The sequence below is a fragment of the Dendrobates tinctorius genome, unplaced genomic scaffold, assembly GCF_039654945.1.
Source record: "Dendrobates tinctorius isolate UK_male_01 unplaced genomic scaffold, ASM3965494v1 ptg000117l, whole genome shotgun sequence".
Lineage (NCBI taxonomy): Eukaryota > Metazoa > Chordata > Amphibia > Anura > Dendrobatidae > Dendrobates > Dendrobates tinctorius.
Window position 1 is genome coordinate 3,084,432 of NW_027361785.1, and position 23,834 is coordinate 3,108,265.

The following is a 23,834-nucleotide window of genomic DNA, read 5'->3' on the forward strand; positions in this document are numbered from 1 at the left end:
CTAGCCTATACAATACAAGGGCAAAATTATGCTGCTACACCATTATCACATATTATCCGCACATACCGAGTGGTGACTGAATAAAACCACTATACTGATCATTAATAAAGCCACTCTACTAAGATCAATATTACCCCATAAACTGAGCATATAGCGGTAGATGCCAGGTGCTCTGTAGACCATACATTTGTGTACAGCACAGATAAATCCAGTGACTCATCAGCAACATCGCCAGTGAAAGTAATTTCCCCTTTGTTAACCATCCGATGCAGATCGCTATGATTTCTTCCCTCCATGACTCCATGACACACCTCTGCAGAATGTAACACATCGATATCCGAGGCTGTTCACTTTTAGAGTACCCTCCCTACTTTTTCACCCACTTCGCTACAAACACCATAGTGCTATAATACTGCCTTGATGACCTATAGAGTAACAGCACCTCCTCCGCCCACAATAACAGTATCCCAAAAATAAAGAACACTACAGTACTGACATCCCCAATATTGACTACCAACAGACAGTATAAATTTTCACCTCCCTGTTCCTCATACAGTAGTAATGAATATGTCAACTTTTGTTGCCTCAGTAAAATAGTAAAGTTCCCCTTTATGATTCCATACAGAAATAACATATGTACCAGTCTCTGAACATTAATAATGTCCCACTAATTGAGGCCCCATATATTACTAATGTTACCCATTCTACTAACATAACTTAAAAAGGTCAACTATTGTGCCTTACACATTAATAAGTTGCCCAATGGGTCTTGACATATTAATAATGCCCCCTGTTTGCTGCCCAGTACATTATGTTCTCCCTTTTGTTGCCCTATAAATTAACATTGTCTTCCTTCATGGCACTATACATTAGTAACATCCTCCAAGGTGCCCAAGTATTAATATAATCTCCCATTCTGGCTCCTTACACTAATATTGTCCCCTTTGTGGCCCTATAGAATACAATTCTGCGCCCCTACCTACCATCATGACCCTCATGATGTGAATAATAGTACTCCCACATTGGTCCATTTTAATGGGTGAAACATGCTGCAAAAATTCTGAAAGAATTGACATTCTGTAGGTGTAAAACTGCCTCAAATCTGCTAGGAAAAAATAAGCAGCAGCAGATTTTAAAAGTCTCAATCACTTTCCTGGAACAGTGAAATGCTGCAAAAAAAAGTGCGGGGTGGAAAAAACACAGCAAAAATGAGACATGTAAAAAAAAACCTTACTTACATATCTGAGCGTTTGTTACAATGTATACATTGTTGTAGATCGGCTCACTCGGCTATACACGGAGATAGACACGGGAACACTGCGGCTTTAAGAATTCCTATTGCTTTACTATGGACCGCATATACCAAGGTGTAGTAAAGCAAATACAGCCCTCTGGGCAAAACAGGTAAGCAAAACAAATTGGTATCAGAAAGCACAGTCCTTCTGAGAGCGAGGTTTCTCCCACTAACAGCTAGCAGAACAAACACGCTTCAGGTTGGTTCCAGCACAACCACTTCTCTGGAGTGTTCCTCTCCAGGCACTGAAAACTACTGCCTTTGGAGGACATCTACTTAAGCCCCAAATCACACACTAGGGTGGAGAAAAGGTGGACATCCTCCCACCGCTCTATGGATGCCCACATAAAAGCCAACCCATTATACAAATTAACTTAACCCCTCACAACACTTAGGCTGTGTGCCCATGTTGTGTGTTTTAAGCGTTTCCGCCGCGTTTTTGCCGCTTAAAAAACACATTCCCATGCAATCCTATGGGATTCCGCAGTTGCTGTGCGCATGCTGCGGATTTTCCCACTGCGGAATCGCAGAGCGGTAAAATACGCAGCATGTTCATTAATTCTGCGTAATCGTGGCAATTCCGCTGCCATAGGATTGCATTGAAACACTCACTTTACGCATGTGTAAAGTGAGCGCTTCATGTGCGGATGGTACGCAGGGTCAAGAGGAGAGGAAATTCTCCTTCATGCCCTGGGTACCATATTCCTGTAAAAAATAGAATTAAAATAAAAAATAGGGATATTACCCTTTGTCGGCCCCCGGAGTCCTCAGCGGTGCACGCGGCGCTGCCAGCAACTTCTTTTCCCAGGGATGCATTGCATGAATGACCTCTGATGATGTAGCGGTCTCGCGAGACCCCTACGTCATCAGAGGTCATTCACGTAATGCATCCCTGGGAACGGAAGTTGCCGCCAGCGCCGATGAGGACCGGGATCACCACTGAGGAGATCGGAGGCCGTCAGGAGGTGAGTATATCCCTATTTTGTATTTTTTTATTATTTTTAACATTCTATCTTTTACTATTGATGCTGCATAGGCAGCATCAGTAGTAAAAAGTTGGTCACCCTTGTCAAGCACTATGCATGACAAGTGTGACCAACCTGTCAATCACTTTTCCATGCGATGCTTCAAATCGCTTGGAAAAGCGCTAGCATTCTGCAAGCTAAAAATGCTTGCAAAACGCTTGTGTTTTGCAGGAAAATGCATGCGAATTCCACATGCGTTTTACCCGCGGCAGGGAGTTGCGGAAATGCTGCGGACAATTCCGCAGCATTTCTGCAACGTAGGCACATAGCCTTAGTGTGCTGGAAGAAAAACTCTGGGTTTTATATCACTGACGCCGTTAGGTGTAGTGAAACATATCTCCCCTCCAGCACTTTACCAGTGACTGTCACAAGTGTACCGTATCATAGGGGATGATATTATTTTGTTGCTCACAGAGAGTTTCTTACCCCCGATATATAATACCGGACAATAGTCATAGACTGTAATATAATCTGTTTCTATTGAAGATTATTATTTACATGTAGTTTCATGATGCCTAATAAATGTTGTACTATTTGCAGGTATTGTGTCTCTCATCTCTCTGGCCATACTGTCGTATGAGCGTTACACCACTCTGACGTTATACAACAAAGGAGGTCCAAAATTTACAAAAGCCCTGCTTGCTGTGGCTAGCTCCTGGATTTACTCGCTGATATGGACGGTGCCACCACTCCTTGGGTGGAGCAGCTATGGGATAGAAGGGGCAGGCACCAGCTGTTCAGTGCGCTGGACTTCCGAAACTACGGAATCCATTTCTTACATCATCTGTCTTTTTATCTTTTGCTTGGTGTTACCTGTTGTCGTCATGGTGTATTGTTATGGAAGGCTACTTTACGCTGTAAAACAGGTAAGAAGCATGCTATGGCCTTTAAGTGTTGGATATATTCCAGTTGTTTTTTTTTTGTAATACCTCTATGAAATAGGCAGAAAGGCTACAGCAATATTGCAGAAAATGTCATGTTAGATTTGCAATGCAATGTGCTATGATTTCTTTGTCGAATTTTTTGAGATTATAAAGGGGATTTTCAAAGAGAAATTACATAAAAAAATTATGATATCATATTTATAGCATCAACATTTTTAGATTTTTTTGCAATATTAAAGTTAGAGACATATGACTCCAGGCAGACACTGACAGTGAAGGACCCCTGTGCAGGACATGTGTCTGGGCCCCCCTATCAAACCCCACCCACATAAACACATTTACATATACAGTGTCGGCAAAAAAATCTTTACAACTTAAACAAAATCTTAACATTCAAGTGTTTTATTGTAGTATTAATTAGTGTTTACATTTTCCTAAGCCAGTTTTGCTATTAGACAGTTTTTGATCATCTCCCCCATTGTGTGCACTTTAAAGAAGAGAAATCGTGACTGATTTTATATGTAAAGATTTTTTTTTTCGACACTGTATATTCACATTAAGCACAATATAATATACCCATTTAAACATTGTACATACATGTACATAGTACACACATTCACAAATGCATATATATAATATGTTACATGGGGTACACTATATATTAATTATTAATCTCAGGTTTGACTATCAATAACTAATATCCGGCTAATACCTTACGCCTAAACGGTCTATGGTCACTTTGCTATATAATATATGAGCGGAGACTACCATATTTTGCGGTTTATAAGGCGCACCCCAAATTTTGAGGAGAAAAATAGGAAAAAAAACTTTTTTTTAATAAAAAGGTGCTTCTTACAATCCTTGCCTCTTATTGCTTACTGGGGATGATGGCTGCAGTGAAACGGGGTCCCAGGTTCGCTGCTGGCGGAGGCAGGAGTGGAGTGATGCTGCGGACCCCAGACTGGGAGAAAGGGGTGTTTGAATGTGAGCCTCTGTGGGTGTTTGGTGATGTGGGGGCTCTGCTGATATTTTGTGAAAGCCCGGGACCCCCACACTTCCATGATTTACTTTGCAGTCGACTCTGGGAAAATGACAGCCAGGGGCGGTGCATGAGCAAATGGAGATCTTGGCGCTCATTTCCCCAGATCTTGGTGCCAAGATCTCCATCTGTGCATGTGGAGTGCCCCACAGGGCCGTGGGTTACTCGGTACCGGGCCCGTTAACTTCAATGGGGGATGTCACGGTGGCAGTGACCCTGTCCATGGCCCTGGGCGTCCAGTAATAAAATAGAGGAAAGTTGTGTGATGTTGAAGGGTGACACCACCCATGGTGTTCGGCAACGAGTGGCCGACGCTGCAGCTTCAGTCCTCTGCGGCTGATGGTGACGCAGCAAAGAATGGTTCAGCGCCCAACGGGTAGAGCGGGGGACCCAGGGCAAAGATATTTGATTAATTGTTCAGATGGCGGTGAACGTTGGGGTGCAGAGAAATAAGAAAAGTACTCAGAGAGATGCAGTTTTCTTTACCTTTTACTTGCAAGTCGTTGCAATCCGGGGTACCACATACAGGTGATGGATAGAGTCCAGCTTGCCTGGAGGCATTCAGGGGATCCACCGTGCCAGGTGGGGTTTTGGGACCTTCCTTCTGCGCTTTGTATGCAGGTCTCTGCTGTTTGTAACTGAGTTGCGACCCTCTATTGCATGATGGTTTCTCTAACCTGTATGGCTGTCAGCGTAAGCCTATTCCACGGGTACTGTCCTTTTCACCATCAGCCCCGGGCTCCTGATATGCTGCCGTGCCCTCAGGTGTTCAATGTCGCTCAGGAACTTGCAGTCCCCTGTACTTCCAGATTCGGCGGTCAGGACATACAGCTCCTGCCCAGCCCAGGACTCTGGTGTCCCTTTTTCTATCAGCGCTTCGCTCTGGGGTCTGCTATGCGGTTTTTAGCTTCCCCGGAGCCCCTTGTCTCTGCTCCTGTCCTTCCCCTCCTCACAGATCAGCTTCCCATCTTCAACTCTCACACTAGCCGTCCTGTCATGAGCTTCACTGCTCCCGTCTTCATGACAACCACCTTTGCTTTCTCTCAGCTCACTACTTGCTGACTCACTAACCCCATCTGCTGGCAAGAATTTATAAGGCAGCTCCCCTTTCTGACCTGCAGCTGGAATTGTAATGTAATCTGTTACCTGGCATGGGGGCCCCCCTCCTGCCTCCAGCATAACATTACCCATTAGAGGGAGACAATGTCACTGTGACAACCGGACTCTGGGGTGTCACATTCCCCCCAGTTAAGTTCAGTACTCCCGGACTGAGGAAACATAACAAGAATTGTTAACAACAACAATTAATGAAAATCTACAAAGTCTTAAAAATGTAAAAATTCTCAAAAACCAGAAAAGAAAAAGGAACAATAACACAGTTACTGCAGCGACCAGTCCTTACGCTGCCATCCAGGAATTGTCTTGGTCCTTGTACCTGGGGTTTGGTTTGTGGGAACCGCCTTAGCCCACTTTGTGTGTCATCCCTGGGCGTGGCTACAGGGCACTCTGTAGATGGGCCTGGTTTGTTGGCCACGCCGGCGGCTTATTTTCAAGGCCAAGTTGGTGTAACTATTTACAAATAAAGTTCTGACCACACATAGTCCTGTGGCCCAATTGTCCTTCAACTGGTTATTACGAATACTTAAAAAGTTCATACAGTAAGTCTCTGTAGGCTCTCATGCTTAACGGTTACAACTATACAGTCTTATTAATTCATTTACATTATGTATTCTCTATAATGGACAGGGATCTGACCTCTGGTACTACGAGTGGATCTATGCAATATAGGTATCTCCGATGACCTGACCTGTTCTCTAATGTCTAGTGCTGGTGCACTAGTCACTATACTATAAGTGGACTTGTGTAATATTGGTATTCTGGACTGCCTTCTCCTGACTATTAGACTCACCATGAGATTGACAGATTTGCTGCTAGCAGGGGACAGATTTCCACATTCCACTGCAGATGTGGCAGCTGTTACTGGAGCCATTTCATTAAGAGTCTCTGCTTCATCTGGTGCAGTAGGCTGGTGAAAGGTTAGGACTGGTATTACGATAGCCTGATTCACTTGTGTCCACGTCCGAGGAAATTCTCCAAGGATAGTATGGATCTTCTCTTCCACTTCTACTCTGGGCAGTTGAGTGTCTTGGACTTCCTCCTTGTCTTTCAATTGATCAGGGCACATCTTTAGATGATCTCTTGAGACTGCCTCTAACGTTTCTCCTCCATCCTTGCTGATGAGGCATACCTTGGTGTTATTAAAGTCTGAAGGTATAAAATTGTATGGCTCTGCCTCCCACTGGTCATCTAGTTTGTGAACTCGCCTTTTTCTTTTGAGTACTTGTTCTCCTGGTGTTAAGGGAACTGCAGGGGCGTGTTGATTGTAATTCCTTTCCTGCCTCTGTCTTGCTTGGGACAAACTTTTCTCCACACATTCTTGCACTTTGCGGTATTGTTGCCGCCGCTCTGTATCCCAGTCTGCATCTGGTGATGTCGTCTCAGGTGTTAAGACTCCCATGTCGAAATCAGGTTGGCTGGAATGCAGTTGGTGGAGTTTACTGGTATATGATTATATTGATCTACCAGATCTGGCAACTACTCTGGCCACTGGTTTCGTTCCTCCAGAGGTAAGGTCTTCAATAAGTCAATGACCACCTGGTTCATCTTCTCACACATGCCATTTGTCTGTGGATGGTACGGCGTCGTTCTGATTTTCTTGCAACCGTACATGTTACAGAACTCCTGGAACACTTCTGCCTCAAAGGCTGGACCTTGGTTGGTAAGCACTTGTTCAGGGTATCCATGCGGTCGACAAAAGTCTCTGCTCCTGTCCTTCCCCTCCTCACAGATCAGCTTCCCGTCTTCAACTCTCTCACTAACCGTCCTGTCATGAGCTTCACTGCTCCCGTCTCCATGACAACCCCCTTTGCTTTCTCTCAGCTCACTACTTGCTGACTCACTAACCCCATCTGCTGGCCAAATTTTATAAGGCAGCTCCTCTTTCTAACCTGCAGCTGGAATTGTAATGTAATCTGTTACCTGGCATGGGGGTCCCCCTCCTGCCTCCAGGCATGACTTTACCCATTAGGCCTGTTTCACAAATCAGTTTTTTGAAATCCGTCAAAATCCGTCATTGTGCAAAGAAACGGATCCGCCATTTTGCTTGGCGGATCCGTTTTTTTTCCCATTGAGTTGCATTACCGGAGGATCTTGACGGATGGCTATCCGTTTGATCTGTTTTTTTGCGGATCCGCCAAAATTTTGGCGTCCGCCGACATGCCTGAACAGACCATGCAACGCTTTTTCGGCGGCCGGATCCGCATTTGACATTGCGCATGCCCGGAGGATTTGGGTTGCTTGGAAATTTAACCCTAAACTCTGTTCTAGCGGCAAAAAAATTCTCTCTCTCTCTCCCTCCCCTCCCCTGGCAGCGGTTCCTTTAAAATTCGTCCTTCGACGGATCCGTTAAAATAAAGGTCCGTGACAAACGTTGTCATCAGTCCAAGAACAGATCCATTGTCCGCCATTTTAGCGGATTTTAACTAAAGCAAAAAACTGATGTGTGAAACAGGCCTTAGAGGGAGGCAATGTCACTGTGACAACCGGACTCTGGGGTGTCACACATGCGCTGTCCCCGGAAGCCATTTTCCCAGAGTCCAACGCAATGTAAACCATGGTTTTCACAGAATGTCGGCAGAGCCCCCGCATCACCGAACAGCCACAGTGTCGCACCTTAAAACACCCCCTCATCCCAGCCTGCGGTCTGCAGCAACGCGCCACTCTTGCCTCCTACAGCAGCGACACTGGGACCCTGCTCCACAGCGGCTGGTAAGGTATATTCGAAATATAAGACGCACCCCCATTTTCCCCCAAATTTGGGAGGAAAAAAGTGCGTCTTATAATCCGAAAAATACGGTAACTGAAACAAAACCGTGTATCATTAAAGAATATTTATTACAGGCAAGTCTACAGTTATTGTGCTATGATATTAGCATGCTAACACCGTTTTCAATAGTAGCACACAATACTAATATACAATTAAACCCACATTGTGCTAATTATATTTCCCACCTAAAAAAACATACACAATAATAACAGCCCACCCACCTGTCATTATACTACACCTATGAACATAAAGGGATTAATAGCAGTGATACTTAGCATACGTGCTAAGGTTGCCATGAACAGTGAGGCTGAAGATCCTGCTTACAGGAAAAGGGGCACTCGAGCAGAAGAGCTGCGAGAGGACAGATGAGGATGCTGAGTGAGGTAGCATGGGGAGAGGAGAAGAGGCAGAGGCAGGACAGGTGAGTTGAAAGTGTGGGGAGTGAATTTTTTTTTTTTAATTTACCATGCTCATTATATGGCAAAACTGACCTGGCAATATGATTTTACAGCCAAATTAGCCATCAGCTGCCTGGAAACATGAAGACTCGGCATGCCAGCCCTCAATAAAGGCAGGGATGTGACATATGACGTAACTGTAAGTCATATGTCGAGAAGGAGTTACTACCAATTAAGTTTTATTTTTTCAAACAAAATTCTTACAAATTTTCTACAGGAGAAACTGTAATAGTATTGCCCTCCATCAGACCTGTCTACATTCCCCTTCTACAGTTTCCTTCTCCAAAATATATATTTAAGGAAAAAGTCACTTCCTGTACATCCCCTGCCAGCCCACGGTGTGCTCAGAAAGCGGAGTCTGTGAATGGCCGATGGGGATGAGACCCCTGTGTCACTGTACTGTGCCTGCAACTGTAAGTTGTCCTCTCCACAACTTTATAGTGGCTGTAGACATCATTCACTTCACACTGAGCCAGTAAGAACTAGTGTCTCTCCCTTCTTAGCAACCCCATCCTCCCTCTTGCGCACTTTGTGCAAATCCACATTAGAGGTGTCTGCATGTTGTGAAGGCTGGTATGGTGCACAGAGCACCCCTCTCCTCTCTGGGTCCAGGAGATGGCGCTAGAGACACCCATCATGCGACTCTCTCATCCAGTAGTGCTGTGGGTTTCCAGCATCTCAGAGCCAGCAGCAACATCGACAAGAGGAGAAGCAGGCTCAGTGGCCGACGCCTCTGGCTGCAAAGGATTCAGGCACAACCTTGTTCTCTCCACTTAGTTTTGATGATGCCGCCGACTCTAAGATGGATCGTGATTCATGAGGTTTCAGTAACTGATTGGGCTCCCTCTCGTTTGGTGTCACGGCACAGTTGTACCAGCAGTATGTCTGCCCCTGATGTGACTTTATTTATACACATGATGTCATACAACTACATAGACATCCATTAAATGCAACACAATAGACATACGTTGCAACACCACAGATGTACACATTTTCTGTGCCTTGTCCTCCTGTCAGAAGGGCAGGTAAATGCAGCAGCAAACATCTCTGTACATACTTTTCTGGCCAAATAGACATGTGACCTTTGCAGTCAATCACTGAGAATAGCACTGACACATTGGTTACCGTTGCCGGCAGTGATTAGCTGCAGCAATCACATAACTTTCCAGCTAGAAAATGAAGCCGAGGCTACTGATCACTAAAAATTTAAATAGTATTGTACCCGTATGATATCTTACAGTAGATGAAAGATTGATGTTCTTAGGGTCCATTAGTAAAGAACCTGACAAAATCAAGTATTTGCTTTGGTGCCTTGGGGAGCTGCAGAATATGATGGCGCTACATTAGCAAAGCATAATAAATAAATAAGTTTTATATGCATAGACAACTTATCAGCTTTACAGTTAAAGGGAATTTGTCAGCAGGATTTAATCTCCCACACTAATTATATGTGCATATAGCTCTTTCAAAGACAAGTACACCAATACCTTTACATGGTCAGTCCATTCCTCTGTTACTGAGAAATCAGCATTTGAATAGTTATGAAATGAGGATGTAGATCGGAAGCCTCTGTCACTCCAGCTCTATTCCCCATCAAGCTTTGTTTTTCCCTGCTTGAATGACAGCCTCTATGCTGTGTGACTTCAGGCAAAGGAGCTGTTAGGCATGAGGAGGTGGAGTAGGGAAGAGAATAGAAGAAGAATGACATACACTTCAGATCTACAAATAACTTCAGTCACATTTGTAAATTAACTGTTGGAATTTTTGGCAGTCGCTAGCGTACACTCACAGGCAATGGCTCTGGTCCAACAAAATTAACTTCTCACAAAAACTTGCAGAGGACTCACAACCAAAACAACCTTTTTCTAGCAAAAATGTAAATTAAAAAAAAGGAAACAGTTCATACAGCACTACAGGCTCACCCGTTGAGATACACGTCCAGCTCTCTTAGATTCTGTCGGAGACTGACCAGCACTAACAGGTCTTTTCCTCCACCCACACAAAGCCCCTCTGAGCTGCATTAAATAAGACCTGCAAAGCTTGGTCTGGAGGTATGGGAGTGACCATTCCCATCCAAGCTCTTCTGGTCACTCCTAAAACCTGGACCCATAATTTCACCTCCAGGACTCATATCACCAAGGTAAATACCTTCCATCCAGGACCTCACCACCTGCTTTCCTACACAATTCAAACAATTATTTCTCAGTAACAGAGAGATACACTGTCCAGTTAAAGGTGTTATTCAACTAGTCTTTGAAAAAGCTACATGCACATACACATAGTTTGGGGTGTGAAATCTTACTGACAGATTTACTTTAAATATAAAAAAGTGAACTGCAGAATATTTGATTCATAATTTGTTCTTGCAAATTTTGACTTTACAAATGCTTTTACATGACTGACTGACATAGCTGATTTTCATCACAGTCACAGCAGGTGTTGATATATTAAAACAAATAAGGATCATAACACTGTTGCATGGCCATTATGCCTAGCAGGCTACATTTATATCTATGTGATCATTCTTTACCAGAATTTCTATTTTGTGATTTACACATAGCTGTAGAGCATAAATAGTTATTTATGAGAAAGTCCAACTCTCCAAAAATATGAACTAAATCAGCTTTAGTGGAACCCGTACAAAAATGTCTGGTGTCTAAGGGTCCAATAAATTGTAAGACCGTGAAATAGCGGACACACTCATAACTAGTGTGTACAAGACAAGCAATGTGATCTAGCACCTGACACCAGACACAAGGAAGCTCTTCTGGCTACTCAGCATGTAGGGCAGTATTTATGGAACAGCAGTATCGGGGTGTACTCCCAGACAATCACATCATTAGAACAATGGCACTATTCATCTTAAAATAACTGATTTCTTAACTCTTAGAGATTAAATTCCGGATATGTTTTATAGAACAAAGAGGCAAATATAAAAAAATGAAATTAATAATCACATTTACGCTGCTGACATTATACTGTATGTGTATGTGGTTGTAAGGTGTAATTTATATGAATGTATCTTCCTCTTTATATAGAGACCTTGGTACTCCATAGTGCTGACATACTTCATGTGCTGTCATATACAGTGCTGTATTAATTCAGTTGCCATAAATATGTAATTGTTTTAACCTGGTGAAAAAGCCACTGTTCTCCTGAATCAACAACTGTTTTTTTGTTGTTGTTGTTGTTGTTCCTGGCCCTTTTTCTAAGTTACTAAGATATGGCCCTCTTTTTACTGTATACAAATGTCTTTTTATTCAACTGGGCATGGTTCTCAGAAAAATGTGGCGCCCCTGAGGGTTCAGTCGCCACAGAGGTACTGCACCTCCTCCTGAGGTGTAGTATCCCACTCTCCAGGTAAGATGGGAACACCTGACCAGCCTCCAACACCTGCATCCCACACAACATAGTAGTGTAGCAAAGCACATTTGGTGGCTCCCTGCTTGGAACACGAAGAGTGCTGGGAGATGGGTGGAGCTTAGACTGCACAAGAGAGCGGTAGTATATTAGGACTAGGTCAGTCTGTGAGAGAAGATCCCCTGAGAGGGATGAAGTGAAGGAGGTGCTGCAGCAGACTTCAGTGACCTGAAGCTGCTGGCACGGGAAAGAGAACTAGAAAGCCTGATTCTCCAGAAGGAAGAAAGATTAGTGCAGAACGTAAGGAGAAGAAGAGAACTAAGGACTAGGGTCAGAACGGAGCCCTTCCTCAAGTTCTAAGCGCATGGCCGGGGTCCGGTCCCCGAGGTTGTATGGATACTGATGGTCCTGCAGCAGACACCGGAGGAATAGAAGTTGTCACTACTTTATTCCCACCCAAGACTTGGGTGCACAACAGCAATGTGAGTGAGCCGGGACTTGATAGCAAGGAGTCCCCGAAGCAGGCTACAGCTGTCTGCCGTACAAGTAGAGTTCTAAATAACATCAAGAAGGAGGAACTTGGGTTTAACACACAACCACAAGTACTTCAGTGCAAGCGCTAGAAAGGAGACGTTCAGAACAGGCACATGAAAGGGAGAGCTGGAAAGGTTAATTCCATCTGCCTGGGAGTTGGCCGAGCCCAAGATCTGGAGACCGCAACATTGAAGCGGGCATCTGTCTGTGCCAAGAACGTGAGTAAAAAACTGGAACTGCACTCAGCTGTCTCATTGCCTTTTTCCTGCGCCAACCCACTCAGCACTGCTACATCTCTGTGCCTAACACTGCACCATCTACTTCTCCTCACTATTGTCATGATCAATGCTGGATCATGACAGATATAGTGCACTAGTAACCTTTTTTTTCTCAAGCTGTGCTTAGAGATATTTTTGCCCCTGGTGGCCATTAGGATTATTGCACTGTGGTGTCTTTTGTTCTAAATTTGCCCCCCGGTGGTGGTGAGCGTCATTGCACTCTGTTTCTTTAGTGAAGTGCAAATGATTAGATTGCAGGTGTGACTGCTGGCTCTGCTATAAAAGAGTCACAGGTGTTGCAATCAGAGTTGGTGACAGTATTCATTTCAACCATCCTTGGTGGAGGAAGGAGCTGGAGAACGTTCCTTGCAGCACTGTCTTAGCCCTGGTGTGGAAGGAGTCATAGGGGATTTCCTTGTAGCTCTGATAGAGCTTGGTGATAGCGTTTCAGGAGGGCATTCTGGTGGTGGACTCTGTTGCCAGGAGCAAGTGCAACAGAGTAAAGCTAAGTGGTGTTTCCCTGTTTGTGTTTTTCCTTCGTGTGTATTAGTACAGCGGTGGAGCCAGTGCCTGCGCCACCCAGCTCCCTAGCAAGGGATAGGTGTAGGGTGTGCTAGGGCGACAGGTATCCTGAGCGGCACCCGGAGTGGAACCGGCATAGGGAACATTAGGAGCATTAGGGACACTGTCTCAGGGGAGTGCAGGAGGTCTCCACGTCCCCTTTCCCTATCGCAGGGCCCACCCTTGTAACTGTTTTCCATTCCCCTTGTCTTGTTGTTTTAGTTACCGGCCTGCGGGCCGTGTCACACAGGACTGTATCACATGCCGCTTCTTGTTGTTTACAGTTACCAGCCTGCGGGTCGCATCACACAGGACGGGTCCACGTAACATTATCACCAACCGATAATTTTTTTTCTGCTGAGCCATGGACCCAGTTCAGACCTTTGCCCAAATGCTGCAGACCCTTACTGATGAGATTAGGAGGCTGCGCGGTGAGTTGGTGCAGCAACTGCAGCAGTTGGTGGGCTTTAGGTGCTTGGTTCAGAGACAGGCTCAGCCAGAACCCAAGATATCCCTCCCTGACAGATTTTCTGGAGGGAGAGATCAATTCTTGGTATTCCAGCAAGCCTGTAAATTGTATTTCAGGCTGCGCCCTCGTTCATCAGGGAGTAAAGAGCAACGGGCAGGAATCATCTTGTCCCTTCTTAAAGGGGCTCCCCAATCCTGGGCCTTTTCCCTACTGGACGATTCTCCATCATTAGAGTCCGTGGCCGAGTTTTTTGCGGCTTTGGTGCTTGTGTATGGGGATCCTGATGGCGTCGCCCTGGCGAAATCTCGGATCCGTAGGTGTAAACAGGTAGCGCGGGTTGCTGAAGAGTACTGCTCAGAGTTTAGGAGATGGGCCACTAACACTCAGTGGAATGACCCTGCACTTAGGAGTCAATTTGTGCAGGGTTTGTCTCCAAAGTTGCAGGATACTCTGGTGCAGTTCGCCGCCCCCAGGTCACTGGAGGTCGCCATGTCCCTTGCCATCCGGGTGGATAGACATCTTAGGGAAAGATATATACAAAAAGTGCCCCCTGATGTCCTCGCTAGGGAGGAGACCCACCAGTGTGGACGGAGGAACCCAGATAGCCTGGAGTTGTTGATACAAAAAAGGGGGTGTCTGCAGCTCGTCGTGGTGGGGGGGTATGCTTCTCCTGTGGGAAGCCTAGCCATTTTATGAGAGCCTGCCCAGTTCTTGCCAACTCTCCAGATGAACCTATGCAAGTATGAGTAGCTGGGTTGTATTCAGAGCTGCCTATGGTTCGGGGAGTGGTGTCGGCATGTTTGTACTGTGGACAGACTGGTCATGTCTTGAAGGCTTGCCCATTGCGTGCCCAATTATCTGTGCCATCTGAGAAGCTGCATTCCCCTGGTCGCTTGGAGGGAGGCGACCAGGGAGTATACATTTCCTCCATTTTGCCCTCCAAAGGTACCATGTCAGCAGAGGTCTTGGCTGGCGGGGTACCGGAGGCTTGTGGACAGCAGAGCAGGAGTCAGTATGGTGGATGCTCGCTTTGTCCAGACTCATGGTCTGAGGTGTAGGACGCTAACCCAGCCTATAAGCGTCCAGGCCATAAACTTTGTTCCACTGAGCCAGGGGAGCTTGACCAAGGTCGTAGAGAATATCCATCTGCGTATAGGACATCATGAGTAGTCCTTATCATGCTACGTCTTGGAGGGAATGCCAGCACCTATTGTTTTAGGCCTCCCTTGGCTGAAGAGACACAACCCGGTAATAGATTGGCATGCAAGGGAAGTGGTCAGCTGGGGGCAGTCGTGTGAGGGTGCTGCCTAGGAACTACTGTCTCTGCCGTCTCTCTTCAATGTACCTCTTCCTCTCCGTGAGAGCAGCAGATGTGCTGCTGGAGAGTAGGGGCAAGTCTCAACCCTCGCCATTGGCCAACCCTGGGAGCTGCAGACCTCATGGTGGTAGGGATTGGAGGGTGATGTACCCCTTAGTGAAGTGCGGGGGTGTGAGTGTGGTGACACAGGGGGACGCCTCTGTTGTCAATCCCAGAAAGAGTTCTCCAAATGGTGACAAACGAACGAGTGGCAATAAACGTTCAGGTCAGGACCTGTGTGTGAACGAGCGTGTATGGGTGGCCACCAAAAAACATCCAGTGGAAGTGTGTTGTGGAGTGTTACCAGCTCATACCAAACATACACATACACAACTCGTTCCCCAGGTCAGTGCTTCGGAGATGTGTGGTGCCTCCAGAACATACATTGCCAATACCAGCATGCTCGTTTGTCATCAACCTGACGTGCAGGTAATTGCTGGGGTGAACTCAGGGTCTGGGCGTCCCAGCTGTAGGTGGTTCCCTGATGAGGAGCGGTCTTGAGGGTCCAGAGGCCCCTCATTAGGGGGAGGGTACTGTCATGATCCATGCTGGATCATGACAGATATAGTGCACTAGTAACCTTTTTTTTTTCTCAAGCTGTGCTTAGAGATGTTTTGCCCCCGGTCGCCCTTTGGATTATTGCGGTGTGGTGTCTTTTGTTCTAAATTTGCCCCCCCGGTGGTGGTGAGCATCATTGCACTGTTTCTTTAGTTAAGTGCACATGATTAGATTGCAGGTGTGATTGCTGGCTCTGCTATAAAAGAGTCATAGGTGTTGCAATCAGGGTTGGTGACAGTATTCATTTCAACCATCCTTGGTGGAGGAAGGAGCTGGAGAACGTTCCTTGCAGCACTGTCTTAGCCCTCGTGTGGAAGGAGTCATAGGGGATTTCCTTGTAGCTCGGACAGAGCTTGGTGGCAACATTTCAGGAGGAGAGCTGCATTCTGGTGGTGGACTCTGTTGCCAGGAGCAAGTGCAACAGAGTAAAGCTAAGTGGTGTTTCCCTGTTTGTGTTTTTCCTTCGTGTGTATTAGTACAGCGGTGGGGCCAGTGCTAGGGCGACAGGTATCCTGAGCGGCGCCCTGTGCGGAACCAGCATAGGGAACGTTAGGAGCGTTAGAGACACTGTCTCAGGGGAGTGCAGGAGGTCTCCATGTCCCCTTTCCCTATCGCAGGGCCCACCGTTGTAACTGTTTTCCCTTCCCCTTGTCTTGTTGTTTTAGTTACCGGCCTGCGGGCCGTGTCACACAGGACAGTAACACGTGCTGCCTCTTGTTGTTTACAGTTACCGGCCTGCGGGTCGCGTCACACAGGACGGGTCCATGTGACAACTATCTCCTCATTTGCCAACCTCATCTACTCTGCCCTGGGACTACAGCCCTACCTGTGGAGGGCTACAACATCATTGCTGCACCACACCATCCGTCCCAGAGAAGCAACCCTGCAGCGCTAGTCAAACTGCCCAGAAACCACAGGTGGCGTCACGAATCATCTCAATTACCTTACCCCATCACTCTACCCCTTTTACATGGACGCCCAGGGCCACGGACCGGGTCACCACTACTGTGACACTTCCATCTGATATACCGGCCCGGTACCGAGTACCCCACGGCCCTGGTGGGTGACCCAAAAACTCCAATGGAAAAGTGGACTGTGAGGGTGTGTGCACACGCTGCGGATTCTGCTGCGGTTCCGCAGTGGATTTGGCCCTGCAGATCCGCAACAGTTTCTGCTGCGGTGTACAGTACCATTATTCCCTATGGGAAATGGAAACTGCAGTGCAGATGCTGCGGAATTGTCCAGGCGGATTTTCTGCAGTTTCTAAACCACAGAAAGAATTGACATGTCAATTCTTTCTATGGATTCCGCAGCGGTTTACCATCTCCTCCATTGTGGAGATGGCAAAACCGCAGGTCAAAACCGCAGGATAATCTGCAGATAAACCTCAGGTCTTTTGACCTGCGGATTTATCTGCGGATTGTGAAAATCCACGCGGATCAATCCGCAGCAGATTCTGCAGCGTGTGCACACAGCCTCAAGGGGCATAACCAACAAATAAATAATAACAGAATCAGGAGATTTTTCTTTAGGAAAATACATGCAAATACATGCAGCCACACGCTCCACTCCTGAGTGCTGGTGGCAGTGCTGGGTATTAAGATGCGAGACTCGTCCGAGTTTCTTGCATGCGTGATCACTGCCTAAGAACTATCTTCAATGTAAAGAAGAAAAAAAGAGTCCCAGAAGTGATGATATGGCCTCACAGAGCCCTGATGTCAACGTCAACGTATCTTGTGAAAGCCTACATCCAAAGAAGGTGGTTAGTTCTCAAAGATGTTTGGATCAAACTTCCTGCTCAGTTCCTTCAAAAACTCTGTTCAAGTGTACCTTGAAGACATGATGCTGTTTTGAAGACAAAATGTTGTCGCACTAATTATTGATTTGATGTAAATTTATCTTTCCTTTATTCCCTTTGCATTTTGTTAATTGATAAAAATAAACTGTTAACTTTTCAATTTTTACAGCATTAGAGTACGTGGGACTAATAGTAGCTGATGTCAGTATTTGCTATGGCTATACTGCCACCTGGTGGCACACACAGCAGAATATAATTATTTCAGCATCCTGTAAAATACATTGGTTGCTTACATAGACCAGATCAATTATTTATGTAATAGAAAATCTTGCTTTTTAAATTTGAAAACAGTACTCTACAAATCCGTGACATCAGGAGCCTAAATGTAAGATATACAGCCTCAAATAATCACTAATTTTACTCAAGGTTTTTTTTCTCAAGGATTTCTAATAAATACATCATATAAGGCATGAATAAAAAGTTATTTTAATTAGTTAAACAAGTTTCAGTGATCAAAGTTAATTAACCCTTTGACGTATAGGTACGTCATAGGACATGTCCTTGACTTTGATGCGGGCTCCAACACTGAGCCTACATCTTTTCCCACACTTGACAGCTGATCTGATCAGCTGTCATGTGCCTCTAACAGAAGCGGGTGTATTTGAGATCCACACTCGGCTGTTAACCAGTTAGATACCACTGTAAATCACGGACAGCGGCATTTAACGTGAGCTGTCAGGAAGCGCATCACAAGTCCCAACAGCCGTCATTCATAGGAGATCTTGCTACACATAGCAGGGCTGTGATTGCAGCTTCAAGTATTCTAAGGGGACTATTGGAGCCAATAAAAAAACAAGTTTAAAAAATGTAAAAAAAATTAAAAAACACAAAAGATCAAATCACCCACTTTTACCCCAGTGAAAATAAAACAATAAAAAGTGCACATTTGGTATGGTTCAGAAATTTACTATCTATCAAACTATAAAGTAAATTAATCTGATCTGTAAACTGTGTAACGAGAAAAAAAAAATCGAAACTCCAGAATTACATTTTTTTGGCTGTGGCAACATTGCAATAAAAGATCGTATCTACCCCCAAATTAAAAATCGCAAAAAATAAGCCATCACCCAGCTCCAGATCCCAAAAATAAAGACTATGAGTTTCAGAAAATGGCGACAAAAGAAAACTTTTCCTTTTTTTTCGCTTGCAAAGTTCGGATATTTTCACCTGTACATGTTTGACATCTAGAAACTTGTACTAACTAACCTGGGGAATCACATTGCATTGTGAGTTTTGACATCGAGTGAACATGGCAAATAAAAAAAAAAACAAAACCAATCGTGGATTTGCACTTTTTTTTGCAATTTTACCACGCTTGGAATTTTTTTTCCAATTTTTAGTATACTATATGGTAAAGTCGGGTTTCATGAAACGAAACCCGACCCTAGAATGAGGTCGGCCACGAGGTCGGCCACGAGGTCGGCGACTTACGCGCCAAAGTCGCGTTTCAAAAGTTTGTTTTGCACTCTTTTTCAGCCAATCAGGATCCACGGACACTGTGGGCAACGTGATGACATAGGCACGGGTCACCACCATCTTTCAGAAGGGCATGCAAGTGATTGGCTTGCTTTGGTGGGAGTCACAGGGGGTATAAAAGGGCGTGCACGCCGACCGCCATCTTACTTCTGCCGATCTTAGCATAGGGAGAGGTTGCTGCTGATTCTGTAGGGAGAGCGTTAGGCAGGGAAGAAGAAAAAAAAACTGCTTCTGCTGCTAGCGATTTTGCCTGTACAACACACCAGTCACTGTGTGTGCAGTGCAAGGGGAGGCTATATAGTGGTGTATCAGTGGTGTTGGTTGTTGGGCTGCCTTCTAAGGCTTCCTGACATTCCTGCATTGCTGTTTACCCACTGCTCCGCAAACTGCTTTTTTAAAAGCAATCCCAATTTTTTTTTTTTGTCCTGCTGAGAAGAAAAAAAAACTGCTTCTGCTGCTAGCGATTTTGCCTGTACAACACACCAGTCACTGTGTGTGCAGTGCAAGGGGAGGCTATATAGTGGTGTATCAGTGGTGTTGGTTGTTGGGCTGCCTTCTAAGGCTTCCTGACATTCCTGCATTGCTGTTTACCCACTGCTCTGCAAACTGCTTTTTTAAAAGCAATCCCAATTTTTTTTTTTGTCCTGCTGAGAAGAAAAAAAAACTGCTTCTGCTGCTAGCGATTTTGCCTGTACAACACACCAGTCACTGTGTGTGCAGTGCAAGGGGAGGCTATATAGTGGTGTATCATTGGTGTTGGTTGTTGGGCTGCCTTCTAAGGCTTCCTGACATTCCTGCATTGCTGTTTACCCACTGCTCCGCAAACTGCTTTTTTAAAAGCAATCCCAAATTTTTTTTTTTGTCCTGCTGAGAAGAAAAAAAAACTGCTTCTGCTGCTAGCGATTTTGCCTGTACAACACACCAGTCACTGTGTGTGCAGTGCAAGGGGAGGCTATATAGTGGTGTATCAGTGGTGTTGGTTGTTGGGCTGCCTTCTAAGGCTTCCTGACATTCCTGCATTGCTGTTTACCCACTGCTCCGCAAACTGCTTTTTTAAAAGCAATCCCAATTTTTTTTTTTGTCCTGCTGAGAAGAAAAAAAAACTGCTTCTGCTGCTAGCGATTTTGCCTGTACAACACACCAGTCACTGTGTGTGCAGTGCAAGGGGAGGCTATATAGTGGTGTATCAGTGGTGTTGGTTGTTGGGCTGCCTTCTAAGGCTTCCTGACATTCCTGCATTGCTGTTTACCCACTGCTCTGCAAACTGCTTTTTTAAAAGCAATCCCAATTTTTTTTTTTGTCCTGCTGAGAAGAAAAAAAAACTGCTTCTGCTGCTAGCGATTTTGCCTGTACAACACACCAGTCACTGTGTGTGCAGTGCAAGGGGAGGCTATATAGTGGTGTATCAGTGGTGTTGGTTGTTGGGCTGCCTTCTAAGGCTTCCTGACCTTCCTGCATTGCTGTTTAAACACTGCTCTGCAAACTGCTTTTTTAAAAGCAATCCCAATTTTTTTTTTGTCCTGCTGAGGTACTGAGCGTGCATTTTTTCACACCATACAGCGGTGTACGCTCCTCACACAGTACCGTGTAACGGCTGTTATCACAGCCACAGTGAAGCTATCAGTGTGTCACTCTGTGAGAATAAAACGAGGACATGTTCCGTTCTTACAGACCTGCACTCTAGGGAGATTCCTATTCTGCCCAATTCTACATACACCTTGTAGTTTGTGATACACTAGCCAATTTCTGCCTGTGACATAGCGCTGTGATATTCAGTGGGCCTCACACAATCCATAAGTGTCCAGTGTCCACAAGTGTGTGCAGAAATTCAAAATCTCCCTTATCCTCTAATCACTTTGGTCACAGCTGTGCCATCGAGCCTGTCACATAGCGCTCAGATATTCATTGGGCCTCACACAATCCAAAAGTGTCCAGTGTCCACAAGTGTGTGCAGAAATTCAAAATCTCCCTTATCCTCTAGTCACTTTGGTCACAGCTGTGCCATCGAGCCTGTCACATAGCGCTCAGATATTCATTGGGCCTCACACAATCCAAAAGTGTCCAGTGTCCACAAGTGTCTGCTGAAATTCAAAATCTCACTTATCCTCTAGTCACTTTGGTCACAGCTGTGCCATCGAGCCTGTCACATAGCGCTCAGATATTCATTGGGCCTCACACAATCCAAAAGTGTCCAGTGTCCACAAGTGTGTGCAGACATTCAAAATCTCCCTTATCCTCTAGTCACTTTGGTCACAGCTGTGCCATCGAGCCTGTCACATAGCGCTCAGATATTCATTGGGCCTCACACAATCCAAAAGTGTCCAGTGTCCACAAGTGTGTGCAGAAATTCAAAATCTCCCTTATCCTCTAGTCACTTTGGTCACAGCTGTGCCATCGAGCCTGTCACATAGCGCTCAGATATTCATTGGGCCTCACACAATCCAAAAGTGTCCAGTGTCCACAAGTGTCTGCTGAAATTCAAAATCTCACTTATCCTCTAGTCACTTTGGTCACAGCTGTGCCATCGAGCCTGTCACATAGCGCTCAGATATTCATTGGGCCACACACAATCCAAAAGTGTCCAGTGTCCACAAGTGTGTGCAGAAATTCAAAATCTCCCTTATCCTCTAGTCACTTTGGTCACAGCTGTGCCATCGAGCCTGTCACATAGCGCTCAGATATTCATTGGGCCTCACACAATCCAAAAGTGTCCAGTGTCCACAAGTGTGTGCAGAAATTCAAAATCTCCCTTATCCTCTAGTCACTTTGGTCACAGCTGTGCCATCGAGCCTGTCACATAGCGCTCAGATATTCATTGGGCCTCACACAATCCAAAAGTGTCCAGTGTCCACAAGTGTCTGCTGAAATTCAAAATCTCCCTTATCCTCTAGTCACTTTGGTCACAGCTGTGCCATCGAGCCTGTCACATAGCGCTCAGATATTCATTGGGCCTCACACAATCCAAAAGTGTCCAGTGTCCACAAGTGTCTGCTGAAATTCAAAATCTCACTTATCCTCTAGTCACTTTGGTCACAGCTGTGCCATCGAGCCTGTCACATAGCGCTCAGATATTCATTGGGCCTCACACAATCCAAAAGTGTCCAGTGTCCACAAGTGTGTGCAGAAATTCAAAATCTCCCTTATCCTCTAGTCACTTTGGTCACAGCTGTGCCATCGAGCCTGTCACATAGCGCTCAGATATTCATTGGGCCTCACACAATCCAAAAGTGTCCAGTGTCCACAAGTGTCTGCTGAAATTCAAAATCTCACTTATCCTCTAGTCACTTTGGTCACAGCTGTGCCATCGAGCCTGTCACATAGCGCTCAGATATTCATTGGGCCTCACACAATCCAAAAGTGTCCAGTGTCCACAAGTGTGTGCAGAAATTCAAAATCTCCCTTATCCTCTAGTCACTTTGGTCACAGCTGTGCCATCGAGCCTGTCACATAGCGCTCAGATATTCATTGGGCCTCACACAATCCAAAAGTGTCCAGTGTCCACAAGTGTGTGCAGAAATTCAAAATCTCCCTTATCCTCTAGTCACTTTGGTCACAGCTGTGCCATCGAGCCTGTCACATAGCGCTCAGATATTCATTGGGCCTCACACAATCCAAAAGTGTCCAGTGTCCACAAGTGTCTGCTGAAATTCAAAATCTCACTTATCCTCTAGTCACTTTGGTCACAGCTGTGCCATCGAGCCTGTCACATAGCGCTCAGATATTCATTGGGCCTCACACAATCCAAAAGTGTCCAGTGTCCACAAGTGTGTGCAGAAATTCAAAATCTCCCTTATCCTCTAGTCACTTTGGTCACAGATGTGCCATCGAGCCTGTCACATAGCGCTCAGATATTCATTGGGCCTCACACAATCCAAAAGTGTCCAGTGTCCACAAGTGTCTGCTGAAATTCAAAATCTCACTTATCCTCTAGTCACTTTGGTCACAGCTGTGCCATCGAGCCTGTCACATAGCGCTCAGATATTCATTGGGCCTCACACAATCCAAAAGTGTCCAGTGTCCACAAGTGTGTGCAGAAATTCAAAATCTCCCTTATCCTCTAGTCACTTTGGTCACAGCTGTGCCATCGAGCCTGTCACATAGCGCTCAGATATTCATTGGGCCTCACACAATCCAAAAGTGTCCAGTGTCCACAAGTGTCTGCTGAAATTCAAAATCTCACTTATCCTCTAGTCACTTGGTCACAGCTGTGCCATCGAGCCTGTCACATAGCGCTCAGATATTCATTGGGCCTCACACAATCCAAAAGTGTCCAGTGTCCACAAGTGTCTGCTGAAATTCAAAATCTCACTTATCCTCTAGTCACTTTGGTTACAGCTGTGCCATCGAGCCTGTCACATAGCGCCCAGATATTCATTGGGCCTCACACAATCCAAAAGTGTCCAGTGTTCACAAGTGTCTGCTGAAATTCAAAATCTCCCTTATCCTCTAGTCACTTTGGTCACAGCTGTGCCATCGAGCCTGTCACATAGCGCTCAGATATTCATTGGGCCTCACACAATCCAAAAGTGTCCAGTGTCCACAAGTGTGTGCAGAAATTCAAAATCTCCCTTATCCTCTAGTCACTTTGGTCACAGCTGTGCCATCGAGCCTGTCACATAGCGCTCAGATATTCATTGGGCCTCACACAATCCAAAAGTGTCCAGTGTCCACAAGTGTGTGCAGAAATTCAAAATCTCCCTTATCCTCTAGTCACTTTGGTCACAGCTGTGCCATCGAGCCTGTCACATAGCGCTCAGATATTCATTTGGCCTCACACAATCCAAAAGTGTCCAGTGT

General features: G+C 45.5%; 1 protein-coding gene across 1 annotated transcript in view; it reads left to right on the top strand.

Annotated features, from left to right (window-relative positions):
* The window catches only part of LOC141101407 (parapinopsin-like), a 428,410-nt gene that overhangs the window by 320,492 nt on the left and 84,084 nt on the right, over positions 1-23,834 (top strand). Inside the window, exon 3 of the mRNA XM_073590484.1 lies at positions 2,860-3,185. Within this exon, the coding sequence (XP_073446585.1) occupies positions 2,860-3,185 (326 nt within the window). The remainder of the gene's footprint in view (positions 1-2,859; positions 3,186-23,834) is intronic.